Source organism: Papilio polytes, unplaced genomic scaffold (assembly GCF_000836215.1).
Source record: "Papilio polytes unplaced genomic scaffold, Ppol_1.0 DF824180.1, whole genome shotgun sequence".
Lineage (NCBI taxonomy): Eukaryota > Metazoa > Arthropoda > Insecta > Lepidoptera > Papilionidae > Papilio > Papilio polytes.
In genome coordinates this window covers 549,714-562,619 of record NW_013525024.1, presented here as the reverse complement: position 1 = coordinate 562,619, position 12,906 = coordinate 549,714, and the positions used below count along the sequence as shown (strand labels likewise).

Here is a 12,906-nt window from a genome sequence, read left to right as displayed (position 1 = left end):
CGAGCGGCCGCGCGGCCGGCTCGATATAATGTTGCACTTGTTTACAATACACACTGGAGTGAAACAAAAAACGCGTGCACTCAGTATGACGTCACGCAGCGGACTGAAATAGTATTTACAAAATGATTTTCACTTTAAAAATACTCAAAGAAATGCACTTATTCTATTTGAGAACAAAGATAACGATTAGTTTTAAACTGTACCCACCTACATTAATGATTCGAAAATGTAAACTATACTTAAATAACCAATAGATCTACAGATGCCTTTAATAGTTATAAGCTATGTACTACAGAAGTGTAATATGTATATTACTATATTAATCTTGGCGTTGGTCATGAATTATTATTATTTTTAGTCCAAAGGGCTAAAGTGTATCGTGGCTCTATCTGCTCATTGTCGTTGTACTGGAATATTCCAAAAATACATTCATTCTTGTGTTTACATTCTCAGATTAGTCATGTTGTGACTATAAATTTGAACGTTATCGGTGTCGTATAACTTATTCATTGAAAAAGTTTGATAAGTCAGAAACATATTAGTTATATCTTCTTTCACCTGTTTTATTCTTTTTTATTCTACACTAGGTTTTGCGCGACTCCGTTCGTTTGGAATTAAATAGACAAAAGTGTTTAATAAATAAATAAACAAAAGTAGCCTATGAGTTCTTCCAGAACATTCTCTACACCTATCTAATTTCATCGAAATCCATTCAGCCGTTTAGGCTACAAACTAACGAACATCCATAAATCCATCCATCTCAACTTTAGCATTTATAATATTAGATAGATCACTCTTTTGTTTTGCGCCAAGTCTACCAATGCATCAACAACTTATTGCTCATGTTTGAAAAATAACAGTCACTTGAGTATAAATGTTTTTTTCCTACCATGAAATAATTAACACAATTAAATCTCTTTTCAGTTGCCAGCAATGGGTGCTAAGTTTATGTTCATCGCGGGAATGTTTGTCGCCGGCGCTTGCAACGTGTTATTTGGGTAAGCAAATTATATTTATTAAAAGTAACTTTGAATTTTTTTATGCTTTTAAATTTTAACGAGTTTCATAACATGTACATATTACCGCTCTCAGAGTCTTCTGTAGTGATCATTAAAGGAGTGGGGCTGTTAGTATAATATCTAAGTATACTTTGAAATGTGATTAATGTAGGGCGACCACAAACTATTTTAAATGCAAGGCTTGGGTTGAGTGTAACACAATCTGTGCGTGTATCATAAGTAGATTAGATTGCGGTACTGGCACGCCAAACGCACGCCGCTCACCTACCCCTTTACTATAGCTTATGACACCTCGGCGGCGTCTCCGACTTAATCATGTTATGACCACGGCCATGCTAACCTTGCACTTAAATAAAATATGTCAAGAATGCGATCTAAATTATTACTTAAAAATGGAATGGACGGTTTTGTAGTTTACATAAGATGTTTGGATTTTTGCTGAATTTTAAATGTAATAAATAAAAAAAAAACGAATTACTAACTTTCGCCCGCGACTCCGTACGCGTGGATAAGAAGAACAAAAGTTAGCCTATATGTTCTTAGAGACTATTATCTACATCTATGCCAAATTTCATCAAGATCCCTTCAGTTGTTTAAATTACAAACTCTAATAAACATCCATCCATCTAAACTTTCTAAGAGATTGAGATTCAAAGTCATCTAACATTCCAGGACTCTAGTAATGGTGCAGGATTCTTCAACATTTACGATTTTGTGCTTCGTGGTGCGAGGTATGGAGGCGCTGGGAGCGAGCGCGTATTCTACGGCCAGCTATGTGTTCGTCGTCAACGCCTTCCCTGACAGCATCGGAACCGTGCTCGGGATTCTCGAGACGTTTGTCGGTCTCGGAATGTCTGTCGGCCCGGCTATCGGTGGACTTCTTTATTCGGTATGGACTAATTCGTAACTCGGATTACTTGGGTCCTAGGCACTCTACTCACAGTGATGATGTTTGGTTTTAAAAATTGCCTAGTTAAATAAGTATAGTTATATCAGATATGTTTCAGGTAGATCGGGGGATTCGGTGTTCCATTCTACAGTCTTGGAGTAGTGATGGTGCTGACCGTACCAATTAACTTTTTTCTCCTCTCCGATTGTGAAGGTAAACCAAAATAATTCCTTTATTAAGTCATCATTAAAGTTTAAAGATCCTGTAATTGTTTTTACTTGATTCTTTCAGAATATGTATCCGGCTCTAAAACAGCGTCTATAATACGATTGTTCAAAATACCCTCAATCATAATAACTGGTCTGGTTATCGTCATCGTGTCCAACACGTGGGCGTTCCTAGACCCGACGTTGGAGCCACATTTACGACAGTTCGGTCTCTCCACTGAACAAATAGGCTTGATATTTTTATTATTCTCCAGTCTTTATGGAATCTTTAGTCCAATATGGGGCTGGGTGGCTGACAGGTAAGAAAAATAGAGAGATTAAATTCTCAGTTATGATTTTCTATTTTCTAATATGTGTAATTTTTTAGAGTGCATAACCACTGGTGTATGATGGTATGGGGCCTATTTCTGTCGACAATCGGACTGTTACTCCTTGGCCCTTGTCCGTTTATACCAGGCTTATCTCGGTGAGTTCATTTCATACTTTGTCTATCTCTTTCACAACAATAAGGAGTTCTGTATCAATGCTGAGGATTATACAAAAAAAAATTGCAGGCTAGTGAATATTGTTTTTGAATAATATTTATTTGTTTCAGTGACCTGTGGCTCGATCTTGTAGCGCTTTCCATACTGGGCATATCTGTGGCGTTAACACTGCTGCCGACATTCCAAGGAGTGCTCACAAGTTCTATGTAAATATAATGTCCCTTTTTGCTTATTATATCAGTTCTGATACACCGTAATATCAAACATTAAGATAAAACTAGCAAAAAGAACCCGAACAGAACCGTCGTCTCCGTTTTTTTGAGCACGGTTACGTTTTTAAAGGTGTTTCAGGTTGAAAATTGGATGTGGATTTATGTTGTTAGTTTCGAGGGCGGGTGCCCGGAGGCGCTGGCGACGTACAGCGCGGTGGCGGGCGTGTGGTCGTGCTGCTACTCGCTGGGCGAGGTGCTGGGCCCCGCGCTGGGCGGCGCGCTCGCGCAGCGCTACGGCTTCCCACTCTGCGCCACTCTGTGCGCCGCCGCCTGCTTTGTTATGGTAAAAATATTAATAACTAAATATTTAAAATAGACAGATCTTTAGTTTGCTAACAACAGATCTGTAGCACTTAAGCTGTAGAAAAGCTTCACATTAGAAGCATCCAGGAGTTGTTCTACGAATTTTTGCACCTTAATTTCTTCAATGGCTATTACGAAAAAAAATAGAGTCAAGGCACTGGTTCACAGTAAATTAACTAGAGGTTTGTTGCTGTCATTTTTTCTTGAAAAGGATTTTGTTTTATTTATCAAAGCAACAATATTTCAGGCTATAGTGACACTAACTTTCTTCTCGCTGAGGGAGTCTTCCAAGTGGATAGAAGTAGAATCACTGGGAGACTCTGTGCACACAGACAGCACTTGGCACAGCAACTACTGCACACGCAGCGCCCCCTACACGCGTACGCAGGAAAACTCCCCGCTCATCTCACCCTGCTCATGTTCTGTTAAAAACGGTAAGTTACTCACATTTTGTAATGAAACGACAAAATAAAAAACGAAATCATTTAAAGCAACATTTTTCAGGTTACGCGTTATCAGGATACGGTACTTCGTATCCTCGACAATTCTGTTTAAAACACATAAAACAGAAAAAGAGTGGTTGGGCAAGCGCAAAAGAAGTCACGACATATTTTCTTAAATTCCAATATCTAACTAACGCCTATATAAAAATACGAAGATTACGTAAACGCAAAAGTAACAGAGCAAATGATGAATTATATCAAAACTATTTAGGAAACGATGAAAACGATAATAATACACAAGGTAAAGAATTAAAAAATGGCAATTCCGCTATTAATATTAAGGTTAATAAAAATCTTGATTGTGATAAAATAGACAGACAGAATAGTTACTGCGTATATTTAGACAATGCCATTTTTGGCAGCCCTGTTGTAATGGCGAATGTAAATTCAGACAACTTGATAGTAAAGAGAAACCACAAAGGCCTGGTGGCGAAAGTGAACACTGAAGACGACAGAAGAACGTCTGATGAAATAATAAAGCATAATTTACAAAAAGTACACTTCTACGAACAAAACCCGGCTTGCTCATCACGTGAAGATATTTTTGTAAGTATATATATTACTAACTTTCACCCGCGACTCCGTCCGCGTGGAAGTAAAAAAAACAAAAGTGAGTAGCCTATGTGTTCTTCAAGACTATCCCCTACATATACCAAATTTCATAGAGATCCGTACAGCCGTTTAGGCTACAAACTATAACACACATCCATCCATCCATCCATCTATCTAAACTTTCGCATTTATAACATTAGTATTAGTAAGATTATTACTGATAGACATACGGCGTGACATCGGCATATAAATTATGTAAAAATACTCTAAAAATAATCGAGTTATTTTACCAGGAAAAATTAAGGCTTCTCTTTGTAATTGGATGAATATGTATTTTAATAAACGTAACAATGACGTATTATAAAAATGATTGAGTATCACAACAAAAAACTATTTCGATGAAGAATGTTTAGAAGTCTTAGACTCAATCTTGACACCGTTTGTATTTTAAAAAGTTTATCTACGTCTTAACATAAGAACTTTTAACTTTCCAGGATGCTTGTGACTGCAAAGATGGTGTCACGTATGTTAGAGGAACCGTCACAGTATCGTCTACAGGCGCTTGTGAAGTCTAATTATAACTAATTTAGATAAATTCAAGTGATTTTAACTTAAATTAATATTAAGTTTAAAAGGTTGTAACTCAAAATGTTAAGTTAATAAATTAAGTTTTTAATAATAAAACATTTTATTTATTTCCAACGTTCCTGATATTTTCGAATAGCAAAAATATTTCACATTCCGTACAAAGTACTAGGGGTGCATAAAAGGGCAGCGGTCGATCGCTCCCGACCCCCTGTGGGAGCATTTCGGTGTCCAACAGTATGACCCCTTCCTGCAAACACCTCCTGTTACATATGCTCTCCTAGTGGAAACGACCTCTGCGGCCGATCCCACGACATCGAAATACGGTTTGCCCCTTAAATACAAGATCGTTTGCCTATCTTAATTTTAACCTTCATCAAGATTTTGTCAATTATTTTCTATTATGAGCAAGCAGGAAATAACTGAAAAAATGACAAGCCTTAATACTTATAAATAATGTTTATTACTTTCGGATTTTTAAAGAATTTTTTTCAACCAAGGAAGTTTTCATAATAGTTCCTTGTTTCAGATTTGGAAAATACTGGGTAACATGCTAGTGTATATCAAAATTAGATATAGCATTAAGCTATATTAACTAATTAAACAAATTGTTACATTTTGTATAACCAAAAGAACTGGCAATATCCAGAAATGTTATATTTGTTTGTTGACACCTATTTGGAGAGGCGTTTGAGTTCTATAAATATTGCAACCAAACAGTATTGAAGTACAGGAATATTGATTTATGTCCCATGTTGATGACGTATATTCCACCGTCCTGCTCTAGCCTACTTGTGCAGGGAGGATTTGATAGGGGATGGGGTTGAAATCGGTGCACCACCCTCGTAGCTGGCGAGCGAGACAGATCATCCAGTCTATCCTTTTTCTCCCGTTGATGTATCTCTACTGACTCCTTATGTCCTGGTACGTTTTGCCTTGATGTCGGGGGAAAACGGGTTCAGGTTATTGAAACTTCTGTAGCGTTAACAAGCGAAAGAGGTAAGTAACTTTCCATTTTTTAAAAACGTTTTCAAATCATTTGTAATCAATTTTAACATTTATAAATGTTAAAATGTATGATTATAAGAAGTATTTTGTTGTTAGACAATATACTATAATCATAAATAACTTACTAACAGTACAAATAAGATAGTTTAGATTGATGGACTGATGTTTGTTAGAGTTTGAAGCCTAAACGGCTGAACAGATCTCGATGAAATTCGGCATAGACGTAGAGGATTATCTCTAAGAACACATAGGCTAATAACTTTTGGTCTTTTTAAACTCCACGCGGATGGAATCGCGAGCGAAAGCTAGTAAGCTATATTTTAATTAACATTTGCATATCTGGTTAGAGACATACGCCCACAGAATCGATCCCTATTAAATTACATCCATATTGAATGAATAATATCAAATACAAGGCAATGATGAGCCAGATCACTTGCGATTACTTATCTAGCTTGTGGTGTGGAAAAACAACCGTGTAATTTTAATATTTTTAATTAAAATGAAAATAATCATAGTGTGTTTCATAGTATATGTTACATTAAGTGTGGTGAATAGTGAAAAATGTGATGGCTTATATCTTAATAATAAATTTCATAGAAAGGAGATATTATCTAAGAACCTCGATCGTCCATATCAACTGTCCTACGACAAACACAGGCATAGAATCTATTTCAGTTACAATATAGGAAAAGAGGAAGAAGATTGTTTTAATATTGCTTATATAGAAAAAGGAAAAACGGAACACAAAGTAAAAGAAAACATTGAAAACGGTTTCGCCATAGCAATTGATAATACAAACGATAGAATATACTTCGGAGGCAGTCTCGGTATTTACGAGGAATCGATTAAAAAAGAAAACGGAACTCGAAAGATTATTGATGGTTTTAATATTTGGGATATGTTTATTAAAGAGAAACTTCATTTTATCAATTATCCACAGCAGAGGTTATATAAATGTGAACATGAAGAATCGGGGGTAAAAGCGATCCGTCAAAAGCATATACATGAGAAAATTTATCAATACGCTATAGATGGCAATGAAAATAGTTACATAACTAATCGTACCGGTCTTTATATGATAAAAAATGGTACAAGTGATCGTATATTTATAAAAGGTATAAATAACTTTAGATGTATTGAAGTTGACAATCAAGGAGAGGTGTACTTTTGCGGACAACACGGCATCTATGTCATCAATACAGAAGATTACACGCTGGAGAAGATTGCAGAAATAAGAAATATATTTGGACTCACCTTCGATCATGATAATAATTTCATTTTTTCTAATCCCCATGAAATTGTTAAGTTATTGGCCGGGGACTGCAAATAAGAACTATTATGTAATTATTATAAATAATATGTTTTAAAGTAATGTAATTAACAAATGTTTACATTTGTTATTATTACTTTTCGTCATAAGTTATAAAAGAATTGTTGTACTCAATAGAAAAACATAATTGTTAAAAAATAAAGCAACTTAAATATTCCAATTATAGAAAGTTATCTATAGTTTTAAAGATAATTACAAAACAAAGGATATGTTGTATAAAAGGGTCTGCTATAACATAGCGCCGCCCGTCCCCCTACGTCACCCCACCCTGTGACGTCATCGCTGATCCCTGACATTTACCTTTTAACATAGTGCACGAAAATAGTACCAACACTGTTTTAGCTGTCTGCAAATAAAACAATAAAGTCTTTTTAAGCAAGTTTAAACTTAGTTAATACTTTTATCGTCCTAAATAAAATATTCCACGTAAGATAAATAATTACTACTTGTTCCTTTATGAATTTGAACAACCTTTAACCCGATAACTTTACCCCTGTAACTTTACACATAACTTTAACTTTTCACGCCGTATCTTGTGACACAACGCTCTTCAAACTCTGTTTTAGGAAAAATACTTGATTATCTTAACAAAAACAAAAATATTTAATTAAATAATTTAATATAATTCATAAATTATATATCAAATATAAATGTTTAAAATAAGTTAATAATAGCATTACATTTACCATTTTATCTTAAAAAATATTAGTCTTTCGTACAATTATATAAATTAAAGAAGACTAAGTAAATACTTAGTTACACTTATTTATTAAACTGTTTTTATACAATACTGAAAATTATGCGAGATTTCAAGAGGTTGTTTTCAGATCTTATTTATTGAATGAACACAATAACTCGGATTTAATTTTCTTAGTTAATTATTAGTGTTTGATATTAAGTATTTTCCAACATTACCAATACTAGTCATAACCTAATTAATTTCCATTTTCATAGGACGGATGTTAAAATGCATTCCTGGCACTTGATGCAACTGTTTTGATTTCGCAAGAAAGAGAAATTCCTATCCATTTAAAAAATTCTTAGAAAATACTGAAACTTTATAAAGATACAATGTGTAAAAGATAGAATTTTTATTATGATTTTGAAAATGCATTTGATGTTTGTTTAAAAAAGATTCTATGACGTGCTAATCGCATACGCCAATAAGCATGTTAAGATCGAAATGACCATACCGTATGGTTTATCAGCGCTATTACCACAGACCATTCTTCTAGAAGCTACAGAGAGTTTTTTATTCTGTAACAAAGTATGTACAGAGTCGATCTCCCAGCGCGGCATAGTGCCCGGGTTTCGAGAGAAGAGAACAGAGTATAGTTGTGCTGGGGCAGTAGCCGTTCCTTCTTGACAGAAGCTCAAAAGTAAATGGTCATTGACAGCCTTAAGAACTTGCACGGAACCACTGAACTGCTGGTAGGTGGAACGATTTGTTATTGTACCTGAAAGTAAGAAAAAAAAAAACAATTGGTAATTAAATTTAATTCGAAAATTCTAACATTTTTTATGACAACACCTATTTTCAACAAACATAAATGCATAAAAATAGAAATATTACCTACAATATTATTTATTTAAATGGTAACTGAATTTAATTCTGTTAAACTTAAATGTGTTAAAAAAAGTACATACCGTTTTGACCAACGACAGCTTGCCAATATCCCGCGGAATCGTTTCTGAAGTAGAGCGCGTACTCTATGGTCTCGCCCGCCTCGTCCCAGAGCAGGCGCAGATGTCGGAACTCCTGGCGGAATTTTGCGTTGATGTGCTGCACGTGGTACAACTGGTTCTCAGTTGACGGCTAGAAAGAAAGAGACAAAATTAGAAATATTTAGAAAGAGATCAAAAAGTAAATACAGAGATGATAAACAAATGATAAAACAGTCATTCAATTTAAATTGAGTGAATAACACTTTTTACTTGTTTAAATCTTATGAGAAATCAAGAAAAAATTCTCATAGGCCTAAAGTTCATTCCAGAACATTGGATCACTGTAGATTAAATGGGTCAGGTAGATTGACCTCATCAATGTCACCCATGACTCAACTTTAGAGGTGCGTGGGCAATACGCATGAGGCATTCAGGTCACTCCCAATTATTAAAAAGATAGTAAAATATATGAAGAAGGTATTAAGATAAAGAAGATCTTACCTTGTTTCATCGTTAATTGATTACTAAGGGAGCGGTTTCAGATTTGTACCAGAAATTCATGCTAAGGACTTTGAGGTTAGTGCCAGTAAATGGAGATCATAGTTATAGATTTTTAATTTAGTAAAGGCCTTCTTTAGAGACTTAACAAGTGCGCCAGTTAATCCCCCAATAAACAGTTTAAACATTGGCACACGATGCGGAGGAAACGGGGATTTGCGAGTAAAGGATGTTAGGTCCGGATAATGCAATGATTGGAGCTCCCACCATGATAACCACTTCCCACACTCCAGCTGCATTGATTGGAAATTAAATTATTATTTTGTACAATAATTTATTTATAACTGATAAAGAATCATGTAACAGTTGTGGAATAACTTTTTGTTAGTATTCAGATTGCTTACTGAACCATTTTAAAACATATTCCGTATTATTTAATATTATAAATGTTAGTTTAGATGGATGGATAGATTTCTGTTACAGTTTGTTGCCTAAACAGCTGAACGGATTTCGAAGAACACAGGCTAATAACTTTTGTTTTATTTTAATCCTACGCGGAAAGAATCGCGCGCGTAAGCTAGTATGACATTAACGCCGTGTAAACAATAATTTCTTTTGTTTACAATGTTTGTTGATATTTTTGATTCGAATTTGTTTGGAGCACTTTCTTTACTTGAATAGATCATTTATGACAAAGGAAATGTGCTTTAATAAACATTCAAATAAAAGGTAGCAAGGAAAAGCAACAGAGTTTAGCATATTTTACGTGAAGTTCTTGAAAACAACTCGTCAATTTGATAAAGATTATTAAAAATTGTATTTTTATTGTGAATTTCTAAAAAAATATCAAAGTAAAACACACTGCACATATCTGTCCATTAAAAATAAATGTATCGTATAGTTACGCACGTATGTAGAATAGCAACACAAGGCTAAATACAATCAATTGAGGCAATCCTACAATATTCCTGATGGGTCTTTTTAAATAATGCTATCAATTTGTTGCTGATTTCTATTAAGTACACACAGTTACTATCTAGTTCAACAATCAAATATTATATAGCTAATATGAGCTTGTCAATAATAAAAGTAACTTATAGAATTAGAACTTTCTTTACGTTAAGCAATTGTAAAAATAAACACTAATTTTTTTTTCATTGTTACAATATACTAAAATTTTCGTAGATATGTAATTTAAAAAAAAGCCAATGGCTTAAAATTTAACATGTAACTATAACGATATATATGAACGGCTTATAATTAAGCTACCTACCCCATACGTAGATCTGGGAAAATCATCCGTTTCCCAAATAGTGATCATCGGGCAACTTTTATATGTTTTTACTCCTTCTTTGCTCAAATGCATATAAAGCTCAGCTACTTTCCATTTCCCCATAACCGTTCTGGGGTCCAAATCGTCGTATTCATGTTCTCTTTGACAATTAACTGTGGTATTGCTTGTTGAATTAGAAACTTCTACAGCTGATGACTTCAAAAACAAAAGAAGGAACCACGGTAAAAACATTGTGCCACGCCTAAATGATTCCATTTAAAAAAAACAAACGTCACTTTTTACTTTTAAATATGGAACTTTACAGTTAATTGTTAAAAGCGAATTCGATTTTCGAACGCTACGCCCGCGAAAACTGGCAGCGTATAACCGATTGCTACGGACTGACAGACGATTGGATGCGGCGCGGTCCTTAGTCACCCGAGAAACGATGTTATCACATTTGACCCCTGACTTACGTAGCACTAGAGTTCCCACTGATATTTCCTAAAAATTCACATGGTTGTGTCATCGTTAATATACGAATATCCACATTTATATCACTATTTATGGTTATATGAGAAATTTTAAACTCTATTTTTGTTCTTGTTGATGATTTTTCTGTTGCATACATAAATATAATAATAAAGTCTAGGGACACAACTCTCTTCATATTTTAAATTATACATATATGTACGTTAATAATATTTTCAAAGCTCAATTAAAATATATTATAATGGAAGCTGTAAACATTCCTAGCTCTGTGGAAATAAAGTGTGCCAGTATTGTCGCAATGATCAAGTAGTGAATGAAGATCACTAATTGTCATTGTGGCTACGCTCGCGAGCAGCCTCGCCAGAGAGATGGTGACCACATATTTACAATGTTATTTTAAGTACACGCTTATTATTGTTAACAATAAAGTATGCACCAAACTATAGAATTGTACAGGAGTCTGTGATAAGATGTTTCTTCGAAATGTTATCGTCTGTAAACGCATTAATGTTATCCTCCTAGCTAATCACTTATAAACAAACAAAAGCATAACTAGTTACACGATATCAAATTAAAATATCGGTATTAATAAGAAATGTCTCATGATTGCAGGAGTAACTAATAGGTTTGTTGAAAGTAGAGACAAAGCAGTTTTCTTAATTGTAGACGCGAAATTTCCTGGTGATTTCATTTTGGAAGGATTTGAAGATACGTGTATGTAATTGTAAATTGCATTTTAATTTTTTGCGATCATGAAAACACTAAAAAGACTAATGACAACAAATCATCATAACAAATAGAACAATAAACATAATACCGTAAAGATATTGTTTAAATGTAAATATGTAATCGATAACTGTTTATGTTTTATGATGACTACATGCAAAAATACCCGTTTATAGATAAAAAAAAACTTACCCGATCATGCGGCTCTGATATGTGAATCACGATGCATGTTCTGGTGTAGTCCACTCTGGAATCCCCGGCTAAATGCTGGACGAACTCCACGCCGTACCACATCCCAGTCAAACTATCCACCCAGATCCCAGTCTGGGGTGATCTGTTCACGCAGTAGTCTCTGATATTCTTCATAAATGGTGCTTCGTATGATGTGAACCCTTGTCCGTAGCTGTTATACTGCGGGGTAGTGTACCCTGGTAGGAAGACGTTGGATCCTGTATTATAACTGTTATATCTAGGAGTCGTATATCCTGAATTATAATTAGGATATCTGTTCGTATCTGGAAATGTTGCTATATCACTGCCAGTCTTATACGGATATTGATTGTATAAGTTAGCAATTGTTGTATAACTTGGTTGTCTGGTTGTATCATATCTTTGATAATTTGCACAATCCGCGACCGTAGATAAAGCTATCAAAACACCGGCTATTTGATACATTTCTTCGTATTTTCGTAATGTTGTCTATGAGATGTCGCGTGTTAGTTATGAGGCGAGCAGTGAAGTGCGACTGCTGCGGTCTGTATGGGAGTGGGATGTAAACTAATTAGGCCTAATTGTTATCTGTCTGATCCGGAGTCAAAGGCTGTAAGTCGTTTGTCTTGCTATGTATGACTCGTCTGACATTTGTAATCGATGTTATAAAGTATTGTTTGCATATTTAATAGTTGTGCATATCGATTTGGCCTTGATATCGCCCAATGGAGAATATCTTCATTGTATTAATGAGCGTAATAGATCTCATATAACTCGTCAATAAGAAAATCTTCTGTCTGTTTTTTTTTTTTAATATCAATGCATTAAACCGATTGTATCTAAATTTCAATTGATGGCTCATTCTT

The 12,906-nt window shown here is 34.6% G+C and overlaps 3 protein-coding genes across 3 annotated transcripts in view; 2 read left to right on the top strand and 1 right to left on the bottom strand.

Moving 5' to 3' along the window:
- Positions 1–4,871, top strand: part of LOC106111082 (MFS-type transporter SLC18B1-like) — a 7,658-nt gene extending 2,787 nt beyond the window's left edge. Inside the window, exons 3-12 of the mRNA XM_013293053.1 lie at positions 925–998; positions 1,692–1,908; positions 2,031–2,121; positions 2,200–2,434; positions 2,503–2,601; positions 2,731–2,826; positions 3,004–3,175; positions 3,443–3,629; positions 3,700–4,244; positions 4,745–4,871. Coding sequence (XP_013148507.1) covers positions 925–998; positions 1,692–1,908; positions 2,031–2,121; positions 2,200–2,434; positions 2,503–2,601; positions 2,731–2,826; positions 3,004–3,175; positions 3,443–3,629; positions 3,700–4,244; positions 4,745–4,825 — 1,797 coding nt within the window. The 3' untranslated portion in view covers positions 4,826–4,871. The remainder of the gene's footprint in view (positions 1–924; positions 999–1,691; positions 1,909–2,030; positions 2,122–2,199; positions 2,435–2,502; positions 2,602–2,730; positions 2,827–3,003; positions 3,176–3,442; positions 3,630–3,699; positions 4,245–4,744) is intronic.
- A 1,420-nt stretch (positions 4,872–6,291) lies between these two features.
- On the top strand, positions 6,292–7,216 carry LOC106111093 (ommochrome-binding protein-like). Its single transcript, XM_013293065.1, has one exon. It carries the CDS (start codon positions 6,346–6,348, stop codon positions 7,174–7,176), a length of 831 nt encoding a protein of 276 aa, XP_013148519.1. The 5' UTR covers positions 6,292–6,345; the 3' UTR covers positions 7,177–7,216.
- Positions 7,217–7,857: 641 nt separating this feature from the next.
- On the bottom strand, positions 7,858–12,581 carry LOC106111047. The gene is made up of 3 exons (XM_013293012.1): positions 12,023–12,581; positions 8,824–8,992; positions 7,858–8,633 (listed from the first exon to the last, which is right to left on the bottom strand). Exons 1-3 carry the CDS (start codon positions 12,503–12,505, stop codon positions 8,314–8,316), a joined length of 972 nt encoding a protein of 323 aa, XP_013148466.1. The 5' UTR covers positions 12,506–12,581; the 3' UTR covers positions 7,858–8,313.
- Between the last annotated feature and the right edge of the window lie 325 nt (positions 12,582–12,906).

Bases quoted from the DNA above. Each gene is read 5' to 3' on its own strand.
- LOC106111093 (XM_013293065.1), top strand. From the start codon at position 6,346: ATGAAAATAATCATAGTGTGTTTCATAGTATATGTTACATTAAGTGTG.
- LOC106111047 (XM_013293012.1), bottom strand. From the start codon at position 12,505: ATGTATCAAATAGCCGGTGTTTTGATAGCTTTATCTACGGTCGCGGAT. The intron at 8,993-12,022 runs GTAAGTTTTTTT...CTTTCTTTCTAG, and splicing joins TATCAGAGCCGCATGATCGG to CCGTCAACTGAGAACCAGTT. The intron at 8,634-8,823 runs GTATGTACTTTT...TCTTACTTTCAG, and splicing joins AGCTGTCGTTGGTCAAAACG to GTACAATAACAAATCGTTCC.